Below are 25,153 nucleotides of genomic sequence, written 5' to 3'. Positions count from 1 at the left end.
TACTCTGGCTGAAGCCATATCCAGCACAAAGGAAACTGCTTGTGGCTCAACTTAGCTCCAGCACTCTGATGCAGCAGATATCCAAGATAGTTTCCTGCAGTCTTCCCCGTCTATACCCTCGTAATTTTATATACTTCAATCTCTTCTTATAACTACAGCCCTCCATTCCAGGCAATGTCCTGGTGAATTTCTTCTGCACTTTCTCTATTTCTGCCTCGTCATTCCTGCAGTGTAGTGATCAGAACTATACATAATACTCCAAGTGCCTTCTAACCAACATTCTGTACAACTGCAACATGTCATCCCAACTCTTTTACTCAATGCTTCGGCCTGTGAAGGCAAGCATGACAAATGGCTTCTTCACTACTCTACGTCAACACCTTCAGCGAGCTATGGACATGCATCCCAAGATCCATAACACTCCTAAGATCCCTGCCAATTACTCCATACGTCCTACCAGAATTTGACTTCTCAAAATACTTTACCTCCCATTTGTCTGCATTAACTTTCCTCTGCCACCGCCCAACTTTCCAGCTGTGTCTGGCAATGGCTATTTCCAAAAGGGAGGCGAACCATCTCTCTCTCTCACTTTCCGTAGCCAAATCCCCAGCCATCACCATCATGGGAACATAAATATAGTTACAAGAGTAGTTCAGATGCTGCATGTCCTGTGACTCACCTCCTGCCTCCCCAAAGTCTTCAGTAAATCAGGAAGTGAGTCATAGAATATGCAACCATACGAGCAAATATCCCCACTGTTGAGTTTACAATAAAGGGAAACTGAAGGTGGTTGAGTCTCGCACAGTGCCTTGAATCTCTGTTTCACTGATGTGCTAAGCTAAGATGAGCTTCAAGTAGTTTCCTCGGTGCCAGGCATGACTTCAGACATGGATAGGCTTCTCCCTGACTGTATTGACTTCACTTTTTACCAGGGCTCTTTGATACCATACTAAGTCAAAATACTGCCACGATTTCAAGGTTAGTCAGTCTTAAGACACATTCTACAAGGCACTGGTCAGGACCATGATGGAGTACTCTCCACTTGTCTGGGTGCAAGCAGCTCTAACAATAGCCAAGAAGTTCCCCACCGTCCAAGATTACATAATCTGCTCAATTCACACTCAATCCAAACCAATTTATACATTCATTCCCTCCATCACTGATGCACTGGTGTAATAATACTGCCTTGAATGTGTCTTAAGACTGACTAACCTTGGAATCATGGCAGCACTTTGACTTAGTGTGGCATCAAGTACAAGATGCAGTGAAGAAACACAACAAGGCTTCTTTGACAGCATCTTCCAAATTCAAAACCTCAATTGCATATCAGAATTAAATCCCGGAACTCCCTACTTAACAGCAGTATGGGAGTAACGCTCTGTGGGAACACTTAAGAAGGTGCTTATTACAGCTTTCTTTAGGGCAATTACGAATGGACAATAAATGATTGGCTTCCCATCCATACCCACATTCTTGTATATATATTACAAAAGAATCATACGCCAACCACATCCCTTTCTGACTTAGTACCCAACTTCCCTTTGTATCTCTTGCAGGAAATTTTTAATTTATAAGTGCACCTTAGAATCCACTATTCACCAGCTGTTGGCCATTAACCATGACTTTTCTGCAATACAGCTCCATTCAACCAAACCCTCACCTGCACCATCGAAGCCCTATCCCTCAATAGAAACCACTACTCACTCTCACCCTAGTTTTATCCTCTGGTACGGCTCTTACCTCCACTTCCTTCAGTTCCAGGGACTTTGACCTGTCTAAACATAAATGGCAGTGACTTAGTTTTGGCATTCTTTCCCAGATGTGCTGGACAAGATAAAGCACATTCTGACCCTGCTCTCAAATGCCAAAACTGTTCATCATTCCAGGGTCAACCTAGAAAGATTACTCCTATTTTCTTTTCTCTACTACAACCCTTCTTCTTAAAACCCACTTTCCTGCCTCTTCCATACTCACCTCCAATAACAAGTTCATGGATTTTGTTTGTCATTATGACCGAGACCCTTCTGCAGGCTCCCTTCTTTTTACAAGTCCGCACCAAACTTCCTCTGGTTTCCCCCTTTACTTACTCCTGAACTAGCATCTTGCTGAACTTTCTCTTCCCTTACCCTGCAATGGTCTCTCCGGGCTTCCCTTCTCCACAATATCCACACCCTGTACTCGGCCATCCTGCTTCCCTTCCTCATCCCCACATTAGCTGAAATAGATCAGACTAGATTAAATATCTTTATTAGTCACATGTACATCGAAACACACAGTGAAATACACAGTTCTGGTCGCCTCATTATAGGAAAGATGTGGAAGCTTTAGGGAGGGTGCAGAAGAGATTTACCAGGATGCTGCCTGGATTGGAGAGCATGTCTTATGAGGATCGGCTGAGTGAGCTGGGGCTTTTCTCTTTGGAGAGGAGGAGGATGAGAGGTGACTTGATAGAGGTGTACAAGATGATAAGAGGCATAGATCGAGTGGACAGTCAGAGACTTTTTCCCAGGGTGACAATGGCTAACATGAGGGGACATAATTTTAAGGTGATTGGAGGAAGATATAAGGGGGATGTCAGGAGTAAGATTTTTACACAGACAGTGGTGGGTGTGTGTGTGGAACACACTGCCGGCAGAGGTTGTGGGGGCAGATACATTAGGGACATTTAAGAGACTCTTAGATAGACACAAGAATGATAGAGAAATGGGGGGGCTATGTGGGAGGGAAGGGTTAGATAGATGTTAGAGCAGGATAAAATGTCGGCACAACATTGTGGGCCAAGGGGCCTGTATGAAGGGCTTGTAAGGGCCTATGATGTTCTATGTTCTTTGAAATGCATCTTTTGCATGGAGTGTTCTGGGGGCAGCCTGCAATTGTCGTCACGCTTCCGGCTCCAACATAGCATGCCCACAACTTCCTAACCCGTACATCTTTGGAATGTGGGAGGAAACTGGAGCACCCGGAGGAAAGGAAACCCACACAGATATGGGGAGAACGTACAAACTCCTTACGCACAGCGGCGGGAATTGAACCCAGGTCGCTGGTGCTGTAATAGTGTTACACTAACCGCTACACCACCATGCCTGCCCAATAAATCAAACAACATCACTAAGACACTGGAGGAATTTTAGTTGTTATATCTCAGGTTACCTTGTTGGACACAGGAATAAAAGCAGAGCCTGTGGTGGCTTTTCAAGGAAAATTAAGCTGATAATATTTTAGTTGAATATGGGAAAGCTGAAGATAAACGGCAGTGTGGATAGTTTTGTTACAGTGATGGCACATGGAGCTATGAACATTAATACAACAGGCCCTGCACTGCATCACACAGGTGGAGTGCTCTGCAATGCTTTGGGAGAAGATCAAGGTAAAGTATCACGTTTGTATGAAGCAGGATGGATGCAGAAGATAAACTGATTAGGCACACAAAGCAGGAAATTGAGGTCAACTTTAACCGGGAAAGAATGGTTATATGTACAGCTTTAGAGGCAAATTCACTCACTTATCCAAAGATCACACTCTTTAAGTCCTTGACTTCAATTAAACAGCCTCTTTTGATAAGAACAATGGGAAGAAGACACGAGCCGGCTACTTACCAACTTCCGAAGAAAATTTTGGGGTGTGTAGCAGGTGGAGGGGGGTGGTGGGGTCGTATGGAAGCTTGGGGATTGAGGGGTGTGTGTGTGAGGGGGGGGGAAGGGGGGAAGTGGTGGGTAATGCTGGCACGTTCTGGAATGGAGAAGCCATGAACTTCCTTTTGTGGAGGAGCACTAATATCAACCCAAACTTTATAAAGGAAAACTTCAGAAAAGCCACTCCTGTCTTTTGATCAGTTGCTCCTGCCCACTGGGAAAACTGTGCCAGGTCACCTCTCAGTTCCTGGTCAAAGTTTCACTGGGGTGGGTCTGAATTACATGAATTACTGGGGCCCTCCTCTGCTGCAGGCCTCCTGCCAGGAAGCAAGTTTCACCAGCCCCAGTCTCAAGCAGGCTCTGTCATGTTTACAGCACCACCTATCGGGCAGCCAATATCTTTAGCATCTTGAAACCACTAAATTTTATAGATTTAGAATCAGAATCAAGTTTATAATCACTGATATATGTCATGAAATTTGTTGTTTTGCGGCAGCAGTACAGTGCAAGACAATAATGTTTATTTATTTATGTCTTAAATATAATTAACAATAATTAGTTTATGCATCACCAATACTGTGCTTACCAGTTAGTCACAAATAAACATTGTTTCTAAGTATATTTAGCTAACTATTTGTTTAATCAGTAATACTCACCTGTGCACAACCTGGAGCACTGCAAATGAATGGCCGGTCTTGCTCCAAATTCATAACTGTCTTTGAATTAATCTGACAACCAAATACACAACAGCAAATAAATAAATGGCATCTGCATTGACATTTAAACAAGCTAGCCTGTATTCAGTAAAGAAATGTAGTTTTTTTTTCTCATCATAATCTTCAAGAGCAATGACAACTCCAAAGGTTTTTCAGTTTCAATGAAACGTAACTGAGTTATATTGGGCAAGCAAAACAATCAACTATCAAACACAATACCATTTTAATTCAGGTGATGGTGATCCACACTTAATTTTTGCTTTTGTAGTTTCCTACAAATTTTTGGTCACAGCATTGAATTGCAAAATCTTAATTTACAGAGGCTAGTTATTAATAGAGTCCTCTCAAAATTGGAACATGGCTCTTTTGTCTGATATGATGTTTCCACAATCAATACTATTCATGACTTAAATTGTTAATTTCAGATTCCCAAACCACCAGCAACTACCAAACATTGAAGAAGGCAGCAGTCTTTCTTCTGTGTGATTCAGTTGCCACCACTGCCTTTGAAAGTTCAGATTTAGATCCACTTTTAATCTCCCATCCAGCAGCTGGTGTGAATCTGCTGTGGCCAATCCTGTACGGCCTTCATCTCCCCAACCTTATCAGGAATGGCATCACGGAAAGCAAATAAATTCATACAAACCTACTTGAAGGAACCACGTTCAGGTGAAGTGATCAACCAAGAAGCACGGACAAAATGCATCATCATCGATTTCTCGAACTTCCGGCAACCACTCCCCTCTGTTTCCCCTCATTCCTGTGGCCCTTTCACTCCTCCTCTTTCCCTTATTTGGCCTCACGACCTGCCCACCTCCTCCCCTTTATTCCATGGTCTACTATCCTCTCCTATCAGATTCCTTCTTCTTCAGCGCTTTGCCTCTTCCACCTATCACCTCCCAGCTTCTCGCATCATTCCCCCACCCATCTACCTTCCCCCTCTCACCTGGACTCACCTATCACCTGCCAGCTCGTGCTCCTCCCCCTCCCCTGACCTTTTTATTCTGACTTCTGCCCTCTTCTCTCTTCTTTTCCAGTTCTGATGAAGGGTCCTGACCCAAAATGTCGACTGTTCATTTCCTCCCATAGATGCTGCCTGACCTATTGAGCTCCTCCAGCACTTACGTGCGTTGCTACAGACAAAATGCATGAGGGATTAACAATTGTTCTGTTACACATCTTGAAGCCTTTGAGCTGCCATGTTCCTTTTAACTCTAATGCCAACTGACTAGCAACAATTATTTGTAAACGCTATCCAACCGGAGCCAAGCAGTATAAGTGTCCTTGTACTTGGGCATGGGTAGGTTTGGTAAGATGAGATCTTTATGAATAAATGCACTTAAGGTGCAGAAGATGGGCCATGACTGTATACATTAGATATCAAGTGGTCGGGCTTAGACCAGATTCAGATGGTAATGGTTAGGTACAGTTAGGTTCAGGTTCTAATTTTATACCAAGCAGACCTCTGTTGCTTCAGACAGAAATAGCAGTAACTTGCTATCACAGCAGTGAGAGATGGATAGCTGGATGCTCCAAAAGGTATAAAGATAATTTTACAAATCTGCAACACAGAATAAACTTTTACCACCAGGAGAACATACTGAATAGGTAGAGTGGAAGTCATGGGGAGCGCAACAAATTTCCACTGTTGTCCCAGGAAGCAACAGCGTCCATCCAGGGTGCAAACTTCTGAAGATTTGTTTCTCTCCCTCCACCCCTACGTCCCCCCTGCCACTAACTACTAGAGCCAGGTCAAGGCACCTTTACAACCACAAAAATGTGCGATGCCTTTACATTTGCAGCCGGGACTTGAGGTGCCAGTAAAATTTGTGGAGTCTGGCCATTTTGGGTGCAGTAGAATTTCTAGACCATCGAATATATTTTTTGCTTCAAATTTCATTCTAAACAGAGACTTGTCATCAAGTAAGGTGAATAAAATTATAAACACAAGTTAAGAATAGGTAAAATACTACACAAAGGATACTTTACTATTCTTGTGTCTGCAGTAGTTTTAGTACATGTCGTAATCAATCTTTTTTATCTTTTTATTCAAGTAGTTTTCCCAAAATTCCACTGAGCGTACAATGGCATAGACACAAATGACTCTTTGTGCTGTATTGTTCTATGATACTATCAGAAGTATAAAAGTAAGAATTAATCTGTTTCTAAAGTGTGGAATTTAAAATGCAATGTTCAACAGTCGCATGATCTATTACATATACTTAAAAGTACACCAAGCATATTCTTTGCCAGTATATGAAAACTAAACAATAATATATATCACTTTGCCTCCTTGACTCAGATAAGCTTATGTACAAACATTCTGAAATAAATGAGGCAGATTCAAAGGAAATTGTATTGTGAGAAAATAGTATTTATGCAACCGTGAAAAAAGATAAATAATTCCAGATAAGAATGCCCAATATGTGTATTTTTGCTCTGAACCCATGGAACAAAGATCTGTTTCCATTTAAAGAGAATAATTGCAGTAGATCTACAGAATAATAAAGTACAACAGATGGAAAGGGGCTTAACATTATAATGGCTACAGTGTATAAAAATGTCGGTGTGTTTCTTAAATGAAGTCTCAACTATATAAAAAAATAGTAATAAATGTGAACAGATCGCTCAGATGTTGAAACAACAGAAATAATGACAAGAGATTGAGGAAAAGGCAAAGGCATTAAACAAATATTTTATATTTATCTTTCAACAGAGTTCACAAAAACTATTCCAGATATAACAGAAACCAAGAGGACTAATAAAAGCAAAGAACTTTAAATAATTAATGTAGTTCTGACAAAGGGTCGTCGATCCTAATCTTTAACTGTTTCTCTTTCCACAGATGCTGCCTGACCTGCTGAGTGTTTCCAGCATTTGCTGTTTTTATTTAAAATAACTTGAAGACAATTTAAAACAATATGAAGATCCAAACCCCATGCATTGGAAATTACACTATTGCAACATTAAAAGATCTTTTCATTCGTAGTTTTTTTTTGCTTATGAACCTTTAACAGAGCGGTATCCTGAACTTGTTATGATAAATACGTATCAACTGATTGAACCAGCATATTCAGGATACTGTGTGAACCTGCTGTTCTCTCTCACAATGACAGCTTGTGCGATTCCATTTCCTCTCTCCACCAGTCCTCTTGTGGTTGCCTGTCAGCCAGCCAGGTAGAATAAATGCTGCTCTTGCAGTCTGACAGCAGAACTACGATGACCTGGGTTGCTTAAGACTGTTCTGGTAATCTCTCCACTATTGGTAATCTTGTCAATGAACGGCAATGTGATCCTCACCCTGCTCTGGAGATTGGTGGTTTGTCCTCACAAGTGGAAAATTTAAGTAACAACATCCTTAATGAAGTGCGCACGTTTCTTACAGTTTTCCTTTTGTAGATTTAAAGAAAAGAATTGGTCCATAAAGACCTTGCATGGACATACCCTTCTCTAGAAAGATATCTTTATTTGTCACATGTACATCGAAACACACAGTGAAATGCATCTTTTTGTGTAGTGTTCTAGGAGCAGCCCGCAAGTGACGCCACACTTCCAGCGCCAACATAGCATGCCCACAACTTCCTAACCCGTACGTCTTTTTTGGAATGTGGGATGAAACCGGAACACCTGGAGGAAGCCCACGCAGACACAGGGAGAACGGACAAACTCCTTACAGACAAGTGGCCAGAATTGAACCCAGGTCGCTGTCGCTGTAAAGCTTTACGCTAACTGCTGCACTACTGTGCCTGCATCAAACACTTGAAGAATCACAAGAGCAGCCACAAAAGAAAACATCCCACACCTCCTACCCAAGATCCACAAACCTAACTGCTCCAGTAGGCCCATTGTTTTCGCCTGTTCCTGCCCCACTGAATTCATGTCACTTGTCTCCCTGTGCATCCCGGCCTGCAATTAGTGGATGATCTCTTAAAGTAGGACTGTTGGGAGTGTCCCCCGCCCACCACCCACCACCACCCACCCCCCCTCCCCGTTACTGAATTCAAGTTCAGCTGTGCAGAATTGAGAGAGGGCATGATCTGCATCAGAGAGATCTGGTTTAGCAACATTGGCATCAAACCTGAATGCAACATTATGATCCATTTACTCTGATTTTACTTCCAGAGGATATTATGCTTATTAATGGAGTCACCAACCTGGCAGCAGAGTGACTCATGCTGGAGATGTGCATCCATGCACGAGGAGCCATGCTTTTACCGATTCACCACGTGATAGTTAAATATGAGTATCTTTACATTTATTGTCTGAGATAGTTCACTTGCCTGCAAGCCACACAAACTTGCAATTCAATGGGTCTATCTACTGAATGACATGAAGCTTTTGGACTCATTTAGATATGAAGTGTCACTTAAAGCCTCACTGACCATTTCACTTTTTAGTACTATTCTTAATAATGGAAAATATCTTAATTACTGCCACCTGGATAGAGTGGACGTGGAGAGGATGTTTCCAGTAGTGGGAGAGTCTAGGACCAGAGGGCACAGCCTCAGAATAGAAGGACGTCCCTTTAGAACAGTGATGAGGAGGAATTTCTTCAGCCAGAGGGTGGTGAATCTGTGGAATTCATTGCCACAGATGGCTGTGGAGGCCAAGTCATTGGGTATATTTAAAGTGGAGGTTCTTGATTAGTAAGGGCATCAAATGTTACGGGGAGAAGGCAGGAGAATGGGGTTGAGAGGGAAAAATAAATCAGCCATGATCGAATGGTGGAGCAGACTCGATGGGCCGAATGGCCTAATTCTGCTCCTGTGTCTTATGGTCTTACCAACCTCTCTGCTCCTACAAGTTACTTTAGCAGGAACAGGTTCCCATTGTTTCAGCTTTTAATTTTTAGTGGAGATTTTTTTAAACAGAAGATATATGGGCCATGGAGTTGGATGGGGTAGTTTTATTTAACCATAAAGCAAGCCAGTTTGCTTGTAGTTTCCTTCGCCAACTATAGCACCATATTTTTAATGTGACTTGTGCATTTCAGCAAATTGAATGGCATGGGATCACTGGAATTACACAGAGTAAACTGTTGGCATCAATCATCTTGCAACACTGAAAATGACGATAACCCTGTCAAATTGGGTTGTGTTGATACAACTATTGGTATTGGTATTGATTTATTATTGTTGCTTGTACCGAGGTACCGTGAAAAATTTGTCTTGCATACCGATCGTACAGGTCAAGTCATTATACAGTGCAGTTACATTGAGTTAGTACAGAGTCCATTGAGGTAGTACAGGTAAAAACAATAACAGTACAGAGCAAAGTGTCACAGCTACAGAGAAAGTGCAGTGCAATAAGGTGCAAGGTCACAACAAGTTAGATCGTGAGGTCAGAGTCCATCTCATCGTATAAGGGAACCATTCAATAGTCTTATCACAGTGGGGCAGAAACTAATGTAAGATGTTGACCATGCAAAGAGAAACAAACCCCCCTATACCCACACCTCCACATACACTATTTTCACTTGTTGGGGATTCATTCGAAGTTTGGTACATTTGAGAGTTGTGTCCTGTGTAAGTGTTTTACTTTTTATCAATAAACAAAAATAAAGAAAGGCAAAATTTTCTGGTATATCACAGTTCCTGGATTATATTACCTCTGTTTGCAGATCATCTCAGCAACTACTTATGTGTGATTCATACATGTAAGACCTAATTAAATCAATGTTCTTAAACGTACAATATTTATATACTGAAATAAAATAATCACTCTCATACACACTCTCAATGCCTCTTAGTGCCTTTGCCAGTCTTGCTGCTCTTATGCAGATGGCTACAACCAAGTTGGTGGAAGGCGACTGACTTGCGCTGAAGGAGGCAGGAGTTTGATGGCAAAATTTTAAACATACCTTCAGAGAGATGCCAAAAGATCATATCTTAATTGTAAAACTTATGTCTACCTGCTGATCTGTTCATATTCAATTAAAATTTAATTGACTATCTTCTTACTAACAACTCAATTTGCATTTGTGAAGTAATATGCTGACATCTCCTAGAAAGTCACAAGAATCTGAGGATATATATTTCCAATCTGCAATAATACATGTTTTTCAAATACTTATAAGTACAACGTGGATTGTCCTTTTCACATACAAGAAAATAGAAAGTTTTAATTCTTCTGCAGTAGACTATACAGACCTGAACCCAAATTTTATTCTGTATCATGTCTTCTAGGTTATGTCCAAATCCAAATTCTTTGCTTCCTAAATATGGCAAACACTGATGTATCCCTAAAACATATGGGTTGGTAGGTTAATTGGCCATAGCAAATTGCCTCTACTGTGTAAGTGAGGGGGAGAATCTAGACCATAGTGAATGGGAATGGGGGGAGAGTAAAAAATGGGTTACGATAGGTGCATAAAAAATGGGTGCTTGATGGTCAGTGTGGATTCTGTGAGCCAAAGGCCCTGTTATGATGCCGTATCCCTTTATGACTCTATGACGCTAAAGCTGGTTGCCTCATTAAGGGAAAGATGTGGACGCCTTAGAGAGGGTGCTGAGGAGATTGACCAGAAAATTGCCTGTTTTGGAGAGCATGTACTATGAGGATAGCTTGACTGAGCTAGGGCTTTTCTCTTTGGAGAGAAGGAGGATGAGAGGTGACTTTATAGAGGTGTACAAGATGATAAGAGGCATAGATTGAGTGGACAGTCAGAGACTTTTTCCCAGGGCAACAATGACTAACACGAGGGGACATAATTTTAAGGTGATTGGAGGAAGGTATAAGGGGGATGTCGGAGGTAAGTTTTTTACACAGAGAGTGGCGGATGTGTGGAACACACTGCCTGCAGAGGTTGTGCAGGCAGATACATTAGGGACATTTAAGAGACTCTTAGACAGCCACATGAATAATAGAGAAATGGGGAGCTATGTGGGAGGGGAGGGTTAGATAGATCTTAGAGCAGGATAAAATATCGGCACAACATTGTGGGCCGAAGGGCCTGAACTGTGCTGTAGTGTTCTCTGTTCTATGTTCTGTATGCATATGGAGATGACTGCAGTTCTTGTCAAATCCATACTGTTTGAAAATCTGTTGGTAAGGACTGATCACTGAAAGGTCACTTGACCAGAAAATCAGCCCAGGCTGTTGGCGCCAAATACATTCTATAGTCACCTCAGCACTTTAAGCTCTGCTATTGAAATTAATGAAGTAGATTCATAGTGTCTTACAATGCCGGCAGAAAGAGAAGCATTCATAATTTGTGGATGACATGAAATTGGAAGGAGTGGTGCTGGAGGTCAACACGACAACAGTATTGTGACAAAAGTTCATTAATAATGCAACAGAATAGGTAAATAATTGGCAAATAAAGTTCAAAACAGATAAAATTGAAGTAATACATCTTCACTGTGCAAAATAGCGAAGTCACTTAATACTTGGAAGGTTGTGAGGGTATTGGGGAACGGGGATGGGGAGAAAAGGGATCTTGGAAGTCGGATATATCCATCACTAAAAGTTGCAGCCCCAGTTAGCAAGACCATATAAAATGCAAACCAAGTAATGGGGATTATCTAGAGGTACAGAATTGCAAAGCAGCAAAGCTATCCTAAACCTTGGTTGGACCACACCTTGTGTATTGCAGGTACTCCTGTTTTCATATCATGAAGAAGATTATAGAAAGGAAAGGAAGAACAGATTTGGTCTTTTCTCAGAGAAAAGGCGGCTGAGAGGTAATCTCACAGAAGTGTTTAAAAATATGAAGAACGTAACTGGAGGCTGTCATTGTAAAATAGTCAACACAAAATCCTCTAATGGAGAATTCAGCAGAAACCTCTTGACTCAAAGAGTTTTAAGAATGTGCAGGGGAGGCTGGACAATGCTTACAAGGGAGAGAGAATAAAAAGTTACTGTAATCGATTTTGATCAGACAGGAGGTTTATATCAAACATAAATGACAACATGAACTGGATGGGCCAAATGGCCTATTTCATTGCCATATCTGCTGAGTAATTCTAAAGGGTTTCAAAATCAAAATAGTTAAGAAAAAGGAAAAAACAGGATTAAAGTACCAAAAAGTATAACAGATTGATAGAACTTTTACTAATGTGTAAAAAGGATGAGATTAGTGAAATTAAATGTGGGTCATAGAGAGAGAAGAAAACGTTATAATGGAGAATTGAAAATGGCAGAGGCAATAACTATTTTGTGTCTATTATAATGCATTTTTGTTGGTTCAAATTTCAAATTATAAAACAGCAAATCAGAATGCAATTGCCAAACTGTAATGAAAATCCTACGATAAAAACAAATTGAACTCATGAAATCATGTAACAAAGTCAACTGATGTTGGTACCTACTGTTTTATCATTGAAAGTAAGTGTTGGTATTTTCTCCTCTGGCAAAGTTCTGGCACATATTCAGTAGGGATACTCAATTGTTCCACTCCTGATGCCAACCTATTTTCTGGGGAAATATTTAACATACTGCCAGCAGCTTCGCAGCAGGGTTCCCGGCTCAGCTGACTGGGTTGGAGTTGGAAATTAACTGCAGTAGACATTGGATACATCGCATTGCTGATGGCCTCTAGTGGACAGATGCTGTCAGATTTACTGATTGCTTCCCATCATTTTCAGTCACCAAGCTTGTTATTTACATTTTGTAATTCAGATTTTAAATTTAAAAATGTAATTCTGCCATGACATCAAATAAAACTTGCCTGACAAAAATAAATGTTTGGGAGAAGAGAGATGTGCCTTTATACTTTTTTCCATACTTTCTCTTCTTTGGAAGGCACTCACCCCATTCTGGGCTCAGTTTCATGAGTAGCAGGGACCTGATGTCTTACAGATAAACATTAGTTATGTGCCATCCACAACAATGACAAGGGGGAGGCCATCCTACTGTGAAGGACTTAGCCTATGACCAAGTTCTGTTCTTCACCGCACCGACTGTTTGGGCACAACTTTCCCTTCCTTTGTCCAGAGGTACCTTTTAGCTCCATGGAATCTGTAAATGACAGACACCAGGAAGCAGAAATTCATTGGTGCCAGGGGACGCAGGGGAAAGGATCACTGCATGCCGAACCAATGACTTCGTATGGACCTTCTGCTGCGAAGTGCAGCAGTGTCAGGGATAAAAGGCAGTGGGTGCTGCTGAATTGCCCTCACACATTTCCCTTTGTGCACTATGCCATTGGGGAGCAGGCAAAGGAAAAGATAAGGTATGTGACTATGTCTACTTCTAGGGAATTGCACAGGGAAAATGGCCGGCTGTCAGAGGTTGAGGGACGAGTCAGGGTCTGGGTAGAAGTTGAGGATCAGAGTGAGAGAGCATTCTGACTGGTTGCATCACAGCCTGGTATGGAGGCTCCAATGCACAGGATCACAAGAGGCTGCAGAGGGATGTAGACTCAGCCAGCTCCATCACGGGCACAACCCTCCCCACCATCAAGGACATCTTCAAGGGCAGTGCATCAAGAAGGTGGCATCCATCACTAAGGACCCTCACCATCCGGGACATGCCCTCTTCGTGTTACTACCATCAGGGAGGAGGTACAGGAGCCTGAAGACCCACACTCAACACTTCAGGAACAGCTTCTTCCCCTCTGCCATCAGATTTCTGAATGGTCTAGGAACCCATGAACACTGCCTCGTTATTCCTCTTTTGCACTATTTATTTATTTTGTAATTTATAGTAATTTTAAGTCTTTGCACTGCACTGCTGCTGCAAAACAACAAATTTCACAACATATAAGTCAGTGATAATAAACCTGACTCAGATTCTGATTCTGAATGTCAGATCAGAGGCTTAGTTGGGGAGTGGGGATCAAACCAGCACTTCAGTCAGTGGGCTGAATCAGGGAGTCGACACTTGAGTCAAGGAGTGACTGAGGAGTTGGAGATAGAGAGAAGAGTCAGTCAGATGCCGGGGCCAGAGCTGGAAGACAATCACAGTGGGCGTGGTGTGGGGCGGGACATGGGAGGGAGGGGCAGATGATCAAGGCATGTCAGAACATCGGGGTCAACGGTAGTCAGTAGCCTGGGTTAGGAGGAGATGGGTGCTGAAGAAGAGCAGGTAAATAAGGGAACCCACCTGGGAGGGGTTCCTCACCTTGGTCGAAGCACTTTTAAAACATTGTTATTCTGAGAGAACCAAACAACAGGCACACTGAACAACAGTGTGACCTGATTTCCTGGGAAATGCTCAAGCAGAACGTTCCACAGGAGTGACATCATTCCATGCATGTCCCAAGGGCAAATAACGTCATCAGTACAAGCTCGATTCGTAACCAAATGTGCCCAGTCCAATTTCTGGAGTGGTGTAATTCAGTTTGGAAGTCAGCATAATTCCCAATCCACTTCAGAAATAACCAAACCTTTCACCTGTTTACTGCTGGAGAAAAATTGCTGAGTTAATGAACGCTTAGACCAAGATTTACCTACCCTCAAACAGGTATAAAAGTGCATTTTCCTCTCTATGCAATGGTGTCACTGTGGGTTATTTTCATCATAAAGTATCAAATCACAATTAATACAATAAATGCCTTACCATGTAGCAGTTTTAAAATTCTCTTGGGCAATGGTCTTTCTTTTTAATTTGCAGTCTAGCCTTTTCTGTGTCCTTTTACCTGTCTTGCACAGATTTTCTCTGTCTCTCTGATTGTTGCCTTTTATTGTTATTGTTCCTAACTAATCCCAATAACCTTGCAATACTGCTTTCTGTCCAATGATCTCCCTCAATGTTCTCCATTTGACACGAGTGATCTCCCTCAATGTCCTCTCTTTGACATGAGCAATCTCCCTCAATGTGCCCCCTTTCACATGAGTGATCTCCCCTAAATACTGCCTTATACCATAGTGGTCTTCCCCAGTTGCTACCTTTTAAGGGCGTAAGAAGCTGGATCCAACACTTTGCATTTGCATTAAGTAAGATCAAGGCTGATATTTTATCTTGGTGCCCCTTTCCTTTTGTAGACCATATCTCTTGATTCACTTAATATCCAAAAAACTATCTCAGTCTTAAATATACTCAACAACTGAGCCTCCACAGCCCTCTTAGGCGGAGAATTCCAAAGATGCACTAACTCTAGGTGAAGACCTTTCTTCTCAGCTCAGTCTTGAATGGCCTATCCCTTGTTCAAGACACCTAGCCAGAGAAAATAAATCATCCCCATATCTACCTTGTCAAGACCCATTAGAACTTTGCATGTTTCAGTGAGATCTTTTCCCTGAAATATAGAATCCATTCTTATGAAGATAGCCCTAAAGACCATGCCCCTGATCTGTTAATCTCCCCTCCCAGAATCCAGACTGTTAAAATATTGTTGCACCTGCTTATATTACAAGTATAACCTTTCTTGGATAGAGGAACCAGACCTGGTATCACTGGAGCCTTATATAATTTCAGTAAAACATCATTACTTTTGTGGACAAACTGGATCCTTGACTTTCTGACCAACAGACCACAATCAGTGAGGACAGGCAGCAACACCTCCAGCACGATTATTCTCAACACTGGTGCCCCACAAGGCTGCGTCCTCAGCCCTCTACTCTACTCCCTATATACTCATGACTGCGTGGCCAGATTCTGCTCCAAATCCATCTACAAGTTTGCAAATGATACCACTGTAATAGATGGTATCTCAAATAACGATGAGTCAGAGTACAGGAAGGAGATAGAGAGCTTAGTGACATGGTGTCATGACAACAACCTTTCCGTCAATATCAGCAAAACAAAAGAGCTGGTCATTGACTTCAGGAAGGGGGGTGGAGCACATGCGTCTGTCTACATCAACGGTGCTGAGGTCGAGAGGGTTGAGAGCTTCAAGTTCCTGGGAGTGAACATCACCAATAGCCTGTCCTCGTCCAACCACATAGACGCCACAGCCAAGAAAGCTCACCAATGCCTCTACTTCCTCAGGAGGCTAAAATAATTTGGCATGTCTCCTTTGACCCTCACCAATTTTTATTGATGCACCGTAGAAAGCATCCTATCTGGATGCGTCACGGCTTGGTATGGCAACTGCTCTGCCCAGGACCGCAAGAAACTGCAGAGAGTTGTGGACACAGCTGAGCACATCACGGAAACCAGCCTCCCCTCCATGGACTCTGTCTATACCTCTCGCTGCCTCAATAAAGCAGCCAGCATAATCAAAGACCCCACCCACCTAGGTCATTCTCTCTTCTCCCCTCTCCCATCAGGCAGAAGATACAGAAGCCTGAGGGCACATACCACCAGGCTCAAGGACAGCTTCTATCCCACTGTGATAAGACTATTGAACGGTTCCCTTATACGATGAGATGGACTCTGACCTCACGATCTACCTTGTTGTGACCTTGCACCTTATTGTCTACCTGCAATGCACTCCCCTGTAGCTGTAACATTTTACTCTGTACTGTTATTGTTTTTACCTGTACTACCTCAATGCACTCTGTACTAACTCAATGTATCTGCACTGTGTAATGAATTGACCTGTACAAATGGTGTTCAAGACAACTTTTTCACTCTTCCTTGGTACAAGTGACAATAATAAACCAATACCAATACCAAATCCTCCTGCAATGAAGGGCAATGTAGCATGTCCCTTCCTAATTGATTTTCTCAGTTTATTCATTTTTTAGGATTTGGGTGTAACTGATCGGGCCAGCATTTGCTGCCCATCCCTGGTTGACCTTACTGATTGTCATGCTTGGTTACTTCAGAGGGAATTTAAGAGTCGATTACATTGGCAGTTCACATCAATTTTAATAAACTGAAAATACTGCGTATACTCAGCATGTTGGGCAGCATCAATGAAAAGAAGGACCTGAAACATTATCTCCGTTTCTCTTTCCACGTACATTGTCTGGTCTGCTGAGCAGTTCCAGCATTTTCTGGTTACATCGATAGGTCACACCAGGCAAAGGTGGCAAATTTGCACCTCTTCGAGATATTAGTGAACTGGACGGCGGTTGAGGACAATCTGTTGGTTTCACATCCATCATTACTAATAGTTGACTTTTTTTTCCTTATTTAAACTGAATTTAAGATCCACAGCTGCCATGGAGAGATCTGAGTGGGTTTTTGGATTCAGTACAGGTCTCCGGATTATGAGGAATTTTAAGCACTGTGCGACCAGCATATTTTTCAGTGAATCGTGCACAAATACACCCTTGCAGCCTTCCAGTCTCTTACCACTAGTCTTCTATTTCTTTACCAAAGTAGATTTTAGTTCAGCGATTTTTCCCATGTGTTGCCTTTCATTCCAGAGTTCTCTCCCGATTTCAGCCTTTCACACAATGATCTTTCCCAACTTCTGCCTTTTACTCCAGTTATCTCTCCCAATTGCTGCATTTTGCCACTGTGGTCTCTCACAATTGCTTACTTTTACTCAGCGATCCCCTTACTTGAGTGATCCAGTGATAGCTCCCAAATTCTGCTTATTACTCCTGTGATCTCTCCCATCCCTTTTACCCGAGTGATTCCACCGCGGTAGTGTCGGGGTTAGCGTAACGCCTTACAGCGCCAGCGACCCAGGTTCAATTCCGGCCACTGTTTGTAAGGAGTTTGTACATTCTCCCTGTGTCTGCATGGATTTCCTCCGGGTGCTCCGGTTTCCTCCCACATTCCAAAGACGTACAGGTTAGGAGTTGTGGGCATGCTATGTTGGCGCCGGAAGCGTGGCGACACTTGTGGGCTGCCCCCAGAACAGTCTACGCAAAAGATGCATTTCACTGTGTGTTTCGATGTACGTGTGACTAATAAAGATATCTTATCTTATCTTAGAAGACATAGATTTAAGGTTAGAGGGGAGAAATTTGCAAGAGTTCTCAGAGGCAACTTTTTCACACAGAGAGTGGTAGTTTTATAGAACAAGCTGCCACAGGAAGTGGTAGAGGCAGATACATTTGCACTATTTAAAAGACATTTGAATAGGTAATTTCATAGGAAAGGAATGAAGAATATGGGCCTAATGCAGGCAAATGGGATTAGCATAGATAAGCATCACAGTTAGCATGGACAAGTTGGGCTGAAAGGCCTGTTTCTGTCCTGTACAAACCTATGACTCTATAACTGAAGTGCAACTGCTTCCATTGAATGGTATCACCAGATATTCCGCACAGGTCCAAATCTCAGGGGATGGAGCAGAACCAAAATAAGGGTGGGAGAAAGTACTTCATGAGATTAGTAAATTAGTAATTGTTTGGGTATTTGCTGAATATTCTAGCATTTTCTGAATATTCTTAATGTATTTATTTAGTTTATATACATTCTTGAACATAGAACATAGAACAGTACAGCACAGTACAGGCCCTTCGGCCCACGATGTTGTGCCAAACTATATGAACACCTCCTCCATGATCAATCTAACCCTCCATTTTCCTTACTTCCATGTGATTATCTAAGAGCCTTTTAAATGTTCCTATTGTATTAGCCTCTACAACCACCCTCAGCAGTGCGTTCCAGGCACCCACCACTCTTTGTGTAAAGAACCTACCTCTGACATCTCCCCTAAACTTTTCTCCTCTGACCTTAAACTGATGTCCTCTGGTATTGGCTATTGCTGCCCTGGGGAAGAAGTGCTGGCTGTCCACTCTGTCTATTCCCCTCATAATCTTGTACACCTCTATCAAGTCCCCTTTCGTCCTCCATCGCTCCAAAGAGAAAAGCCCTAGCTCACTCAACCTTTCCTCATAAGATATGTTCTCCAATCCAGGCAGCATCCTGGTAAATCTCCTCTGCACCCTCTCTAAAGCTTCCACATCCTTCCTATACTGAGGTGACCAGAACTGAACACAATACTCTAAGTGTGGTCTAACCGGAGTTTTATAGAGTTGCAACGTTACTTCGCGGCTCTTGAACTCAATCCCCTGGCTAATGAAGGCCAGCAGACCATATGCCTTCTTAACCACCCCATCAACTTGCATGGCAACCTTGAAGGATCTATGGACTTGGACCCCAAGATCCCCCTGTTCCTCCACACTGCTAAGAATCCTACCATTAACCATGTGCTCTGCCTTCATGTTCGTTCTTCTAAAGTGTATCACTTCACACTTTTCTCGAATGAACTCCATCTACCACTTCTCCACCCAAATCTGCATCCTGTCTATATACTGTTGTAACCTACGACAACCTTCCACACTATCCACAACCCCTCCAACCTTTGTGTCATCCACAAACTTACTAACCCACCCCTCCACTTTCTCATCCAAGTCATTTATATAAATCACAAAGAGCAGGGGTCCCAGAACGGATCCCTGTGGAATACCACTGGTCACCGACCTCCAGGCAGAATATTCTCCATCTATTCTCCTGTCTCAGTGGGACAAACCTATCCAGAACCCCATGCAAGTGTTCCCTAAACAGCAACCATTTCTTCTGTGTATTTCCCTGAGAACATGTGTTCCCAATTTACGCTCCCAAGATCCTGCCCAATACTGTCGCAATTAGCCCTCCCCCAATTATAAACTTTCCCATATCATCTGTTCTTATCTCTGTCCATGGCTATGCTAAAGATTGGGGAGTTGTGGTCACGATCTCAAAGGTCAGGGAGTTGTGGTCACTTTCTCCCTGCTAATAATTTTTCTTGCTAATAGTAAGAAATAGCTACTGGCAAGAATTAGCTATTCTTGCTTATAATTTATATTTCAAAAATGTAAAATCCTTAAAAATCCATGGGATGAAGGTGTAAGTAATATTTCTTCTCAAAGCAGGTGAGAAAAAGAAAGCCAGCATTTAACTTTTGTGCTGACTACCTGCTTTACATTGGCTTTTCCATAGCTTTTCAATGAATTATAATTTTTCATCTCATCAATAAAGATTATTGTATTTGAGTTCATTTTTCTACAAAAAAAAATTATTTATTGTTATCTAATCCCCTTAAAGGGGATGGTCACTCTGATGGGATTGTATTATCGGACCCCCAATAGTCAGCGGGAATCGGAGGTGCAGATATGAAGAGAGATTTCAGCTAGTTGTAAACATATTAGGGCAGTATTAGTGGGAGATTTTAACTTCCCTAATATTGACTGGGCCAACCATAGTGTCAAAGGCTTGGATGGAGTGGAATTTGTGATTCAATCCATATATAGAGGGACCAACTAGAGAGGGTTCAACAATGGACCTCCTCCTGGGGAATGAGGGAGAACAAGTGGCATTCTCAGACCTTGTGGGAAGCTAGAGAAGAAATTGCGGAGGCCCCTGCAGAGATTTTTGCTTCGTCTCTGGCCACAAGTAAGGCTCCAGAGGACTGGAGAGTGGTTAATCTGGTACCATTGTTTAAAAAGAGTAGCAAAAACAAGCCAGGAAATTACAGGCCGGTGAGTCTGACATTGGTGGTGGGTACATTTCTGGAGGGGATTCTGAGGGACAGGATCTACCAACATTTGGAGAGACAGAGTCTGATTCGGGACAGTCAGCATGGCTTAGTGCATGGGAAGTCGTATCTGTCAAATCTCTTGGAATTCTTCAAGGAGGTAATGTAGAGGGTAGGGCAGTGGATGTTGTCAATATGGACTTTAGCAAGGCCTTTGACAAGGTCCCTCATGGCAGGCTAGTCTAGGTTAGATCTCATGGAATCCAAGCAGAGATAGCGGATTGGGTTCATAATTGGCTCAGTGCTAGGAAGCAAAGGGTGATGGTCGAGAGTTGTTTCTCAGACTGGAGGCCTGTGTCCGGTGGTATGTCACAGGGATCGGTGCTGAGATCTTTGTTGTTTGTAATTTAGAACATAGAACAGTACAGCACAGGAACAGGCCTTCAGCCCACGATGTTGAGCCGAACTAATAATTTTGTTAAACAATTCGGATGTGAATGTACAAGGCATGGTTAGTAAGTTTGCAGATGATAATAAAATAGCTGGTGTTGTAGATAGTGTAGAAGGTTATGAAAAATTATAGGGGGATCTTGATCAGCTGGGTATGTGGGCTGAGGAATGGCAAATAGCTTTCAATCCAGATAAATGTGAGGTATTGCATTTTGGGAGATCAAACCAGGGTAGGACTTATATGGTGAATGGTAGGGCCCTGGTGAGTGTTATGGAACAGAGCGACCTAGGAGTGCAAGTACATAGTTTGCTGAAAGGAGTGTCACAGGTAGATAGAGTGGTGAAGAAGGCATTTGGCACGCTGGCCTTCATCATTTGGGGCATTGAGTTGGCAAGTTATGTTGAAGTTATATAAGGCGTCGGTGAAGCCGCACTTGGAGTATTGTGTACAGTTTTAGATGGTCTATTATAGGAAAGATGTTATTAAACTAGTGCAGAAAATTGATGTAGAACCAGGATGTTGCCTGGACTTGGGGGCCCAAGTTACAAGGAGAGGCTGCGTAGACTAGGACTTTATTCCCTGGAACATAGGGAGATTGAGGGGTGACCTGATAGAGGTATATAAGATCATGAGGGGTATAGACAGTGTGAAAGCACATAATCTTTTTCCCAGGGAGGAGGTGCTAAAAGCAAGAGGGCATAGGTTTAAGATCAGAGGCAAGAGATTTAAAAGGGACACCAGGGGCAGCTTCTTGATGCAAAGGGTGGTGTGTATTTGGAATGAGCTGCCAGAAGTGGTGGTTGAGGCGGGCACACTAGCAACAGTTAAGAGCCATCTAGATAAGTCCATGCATAGGAGAGGTTTAGAGGGCTACGGGCCAAACGCAAGCAGATTGGACTAGCTCGCTGGGCAGCACAATCAGCATGGACAAGTTGGGCTGAAAGGCCTGTTTCCACGCTCTGTGACTATAGTAAGTTGATAAACTGATAAAATCATGAGGATCATAGATAGGGTGAATGTACTCAATCTTCTTCCCAGGGATGGGGAATCAAGAACTTGAGGGGCAACTTTTTTTTTTACACACAGAGAGTGGTATGTATATGAAATGCAGAGGAAGTAGTTGAGGCAGGTGCAAAACAACTTTTAAAAGACGGATGAACAGGTACATGGATAGGAAAGGTTTAGAGGAATAAGGGTCAAATGTGAGCAAATGGGACTAGCTTGGATGGGCATCTTGGTGGGCATGGACCAGTTGGGCCAAATGGCCTGCTTCCACACTGTATAACACTGATAAGTAGACAATTGATTGCATGATTAGACTGAAGAAGCGATTGACCAGAGAAAATCGAATGGAGCAGAACAGAACTACCTGCTGGAAAAGAAACTGACTCAGAATATGGGATGTCAAAACTAAATTTTCAACTTTTAAGCAAAAAACAAAACAATGAACGCCTAAAGCTCCAATCCTTTGCTGCATTTGACTTAGTCATATGAGAGGACATTTTGTTACATATCAGTTGCAGAGGTATAATAATCTGTGAAACCTTGGACCAGTTCCACAAATCAGAGAATAGGCGTCACGTTGTAAGATCAAGTATATGATTATAATACTGTGGAAGTACGACATATAATGTACCCATGACAATAACCCAACAGTCTGAGGAAACTAAATTTGCCAACAACTTCCAAAGCTGACGTGCAAAGCAACTTCCTTGAAACAAAATTCATCCTTCACTCCCGTTCCTTCATTATATCATTATATGCTCTGATTCCTTCAGATCCACGTAGAATTGTCCCCAGTCTAGGTAAGAAAGAACACAGGAGCCTGACACCAGTATCAAAAAACTACTGATACTGCTAACAGTCCCCAAACACTCAGAATCTGAAAGACTGCTGTCAGAGAATAATGATGTCATGTTAATGAATGTTCAAACATATCAATTCACATGAAAAGCAGTTCAGCTGAATACTCAGAAGATAGTTTGACACATTTTATGAACCTATCAAAAAATATATAGGTTGATATTGGATATTTATCACACCATTCTAAGACAAAAAGAATTTTGATATAAATTATAATTCTTTATTTATGCTTTCTTGAACTACCAAATTCATATTGTACTGCAGAGTTCATGGCACTTTTTTAAAAAATACATTTAGGCATGCTGTTAATTTTAAGACATAGATTAAAGGAAAAGAAAGAACAAAGTCCAATATTTCCTCAGAGAGCAGTTATAACCAAGAACAACTGCCTATAGGAGTGGTGGAAAAAGAATCACAGCTTTTAAAAGGGAATTGAACATGCATGAGTATAATTTACAATGCCATGTGGGAGAACCAAGCGAATGGGACTAATATCTGTGTCATGATAATCCAACAATACGACTTACTTAGTGCTACTGAAAATAGTGGTCGGCAGGTGAGTTAGTACATGATAGCAATCTACATAGAAAGCCATGCCTACAGAAGTACTGATGAAAGTTTAAACATAAAATGCAAGAGTTAGAATTCCATCCCCCCCCACCCAATTTCCGAATATGTATCGCTCGCAGCTAAGATTTTGAGCTCAAAATCATAAATTTCAGAGCAATACCTTTTTACTTTTAAAATAACTCATCTGGCAAAAAGGGCAAGGCCACCCACTCAAGCCAGAACCAGCAGATACAATTTGTCCCATATCTGAGTAACACTGGGTGGCTGCTGCTATCATTGGGAGATGCAGCAACAGCCCATGGACCTTTCAGGGTTCAAAATTGTCTGGTTCACATCTTGTGCCAGGCCTGTGGTTGGCAGGTGATAAAGGGGATCCTGGAATTTCTGTTTGTACAGGCAAGGAGCTTACATGTTCTCCCCATGTCTGCGTGGGTTTCCTCCGGGTGCTCCGGTTTCCTCCCACATTCCAAAGATGTACGGGTTAGGATGTTGTGGGCATGCTATGTTGGCGCCGGAAATGTGGCGACACTTGAGGGCTGCCCCCAGAATACTCTATGCAAAAGATGCATTTCACTGTGTGTTTCAATGTCCGTGTAACTAATAAAGATCTCATCTCATCTCATCTTAAAGTAGAGAAAACTTGTACAGGCATCATATCTACTATGCATGCCTAACATTTTAGTTCTTATCCAGTATCTGCATTTGCATGGCATGTTGGAAGTGAATCCACTAAATCTGAAAAAAATAAACAGTTGTCAGAACCAAGCTGACTGGGTACAATATGAGTAGCCGGTAACATGGATAGTCTGTGCAACCCATTCTTCTCCTTTTAGGGATTGCCTGCCATTGGGAATGATAATGAAATTACTGTGCTGATGTTGGCCTGGATTTTTTAACAAAAATAACAGAACCTCTTAGCATGCCCCATAATTATGGAGTAAAATGGAGAATTAGTTCTAGCTTCTGCTTATGCAAAATTAAATGTAGGAATCCAGAAGTTGTTGTCTGATTTGCCATGTTCCTCCATAGTACTTTGCCAAGAAGGTTGGCATATAATGTATAAAGAGTTTGGAGTTGTAGCATTTAGCTGCAAGTTAGCCACCAAACATACCAGAAAACAAGCAGGGCTTCCAAGTTCCAATCTAAGTGAATTTTTATCATCATTATTAATCTTAATTAATGCAACATCCCTGGTCTGAAGATTTAAATTTACAAGCACAGACTCTCAATCCTTCAGAACGTAATTATTGTAGAATTTCTTTAGATATTAAAAATTGAAGTAAATTTATTGTTTTATTGTTTTCTCTTTTAATTCTATCTTTCTTTCCCTTTCTTGATTTCACCTTCTGCACATGGTTTTACATAAGAAATAGGAGCAGGAGGAGGCCATCTGGCCCATCGAGCCTGCTCCGCCATTCAATAAGATCATGGCTGATCTGGCCGTGGACTCAGATCCACCTACCTGCCTTTTCCCCATAACCCTTAAATCCCTTACTATGCAAAAATCAATCTAATTGTGTCTTAAATAAATGTAATGAGGTAACCTCCATTGCTTCCCTGGGCAGAGAATTCCACAGATTCACTACTCTCTGGAAAAAGCAGTTTCTCCTCATCTCTATCCTAAATCTATTCCCCTGAATCTTGAGGCTATGTCCTCCAGTTCTAGTCTCACCTA

The 25,153-nt window shown here is 42.1% G+C and overlaps 1 protein-coding gene across 1 annotated transcript in view; it reads right to left on the bottom strand.

Moving 5' to 3' along the window:
- creb5b (cAMP responsive element binding protein 5b) overlaps positions 1-25,153 on the bottom strand; it is a 310,784-nt gene that overhangs the window by 263,769 nt on the left and 21,862 nt on the right. Inside the window, exon 2 of the mRNA XM_052016820.1 lies at positions 4,289-4,360. Coding sequence (XP_051872780.1) covers positions 4,289-4,360 — 72 coding nt within the window. The remainder of the gene's footprint in view (positions 1-4,288; positions 4,361-25,153) is intronic.

The sequence above is a fragment of the Pristis pectinata genome, chromosome 5, assembly GCF_009764475.1.
Source record: "Pristis pectinata isolate sPriPec2 chromosome 5, sPriPec2.1.pri, whole genome shotgun sequence".
In the NCBI taxonomy this organism is placed as follows: Eukaryota; Metazoa; Chordata; class Chondrichthyes; order Rhinopristiformes; family Pristidae; genus Pristis; species Pristis pectinata.
This window is presented reverse-complemented; position numbering and strand designations above follow the sequence as displayed.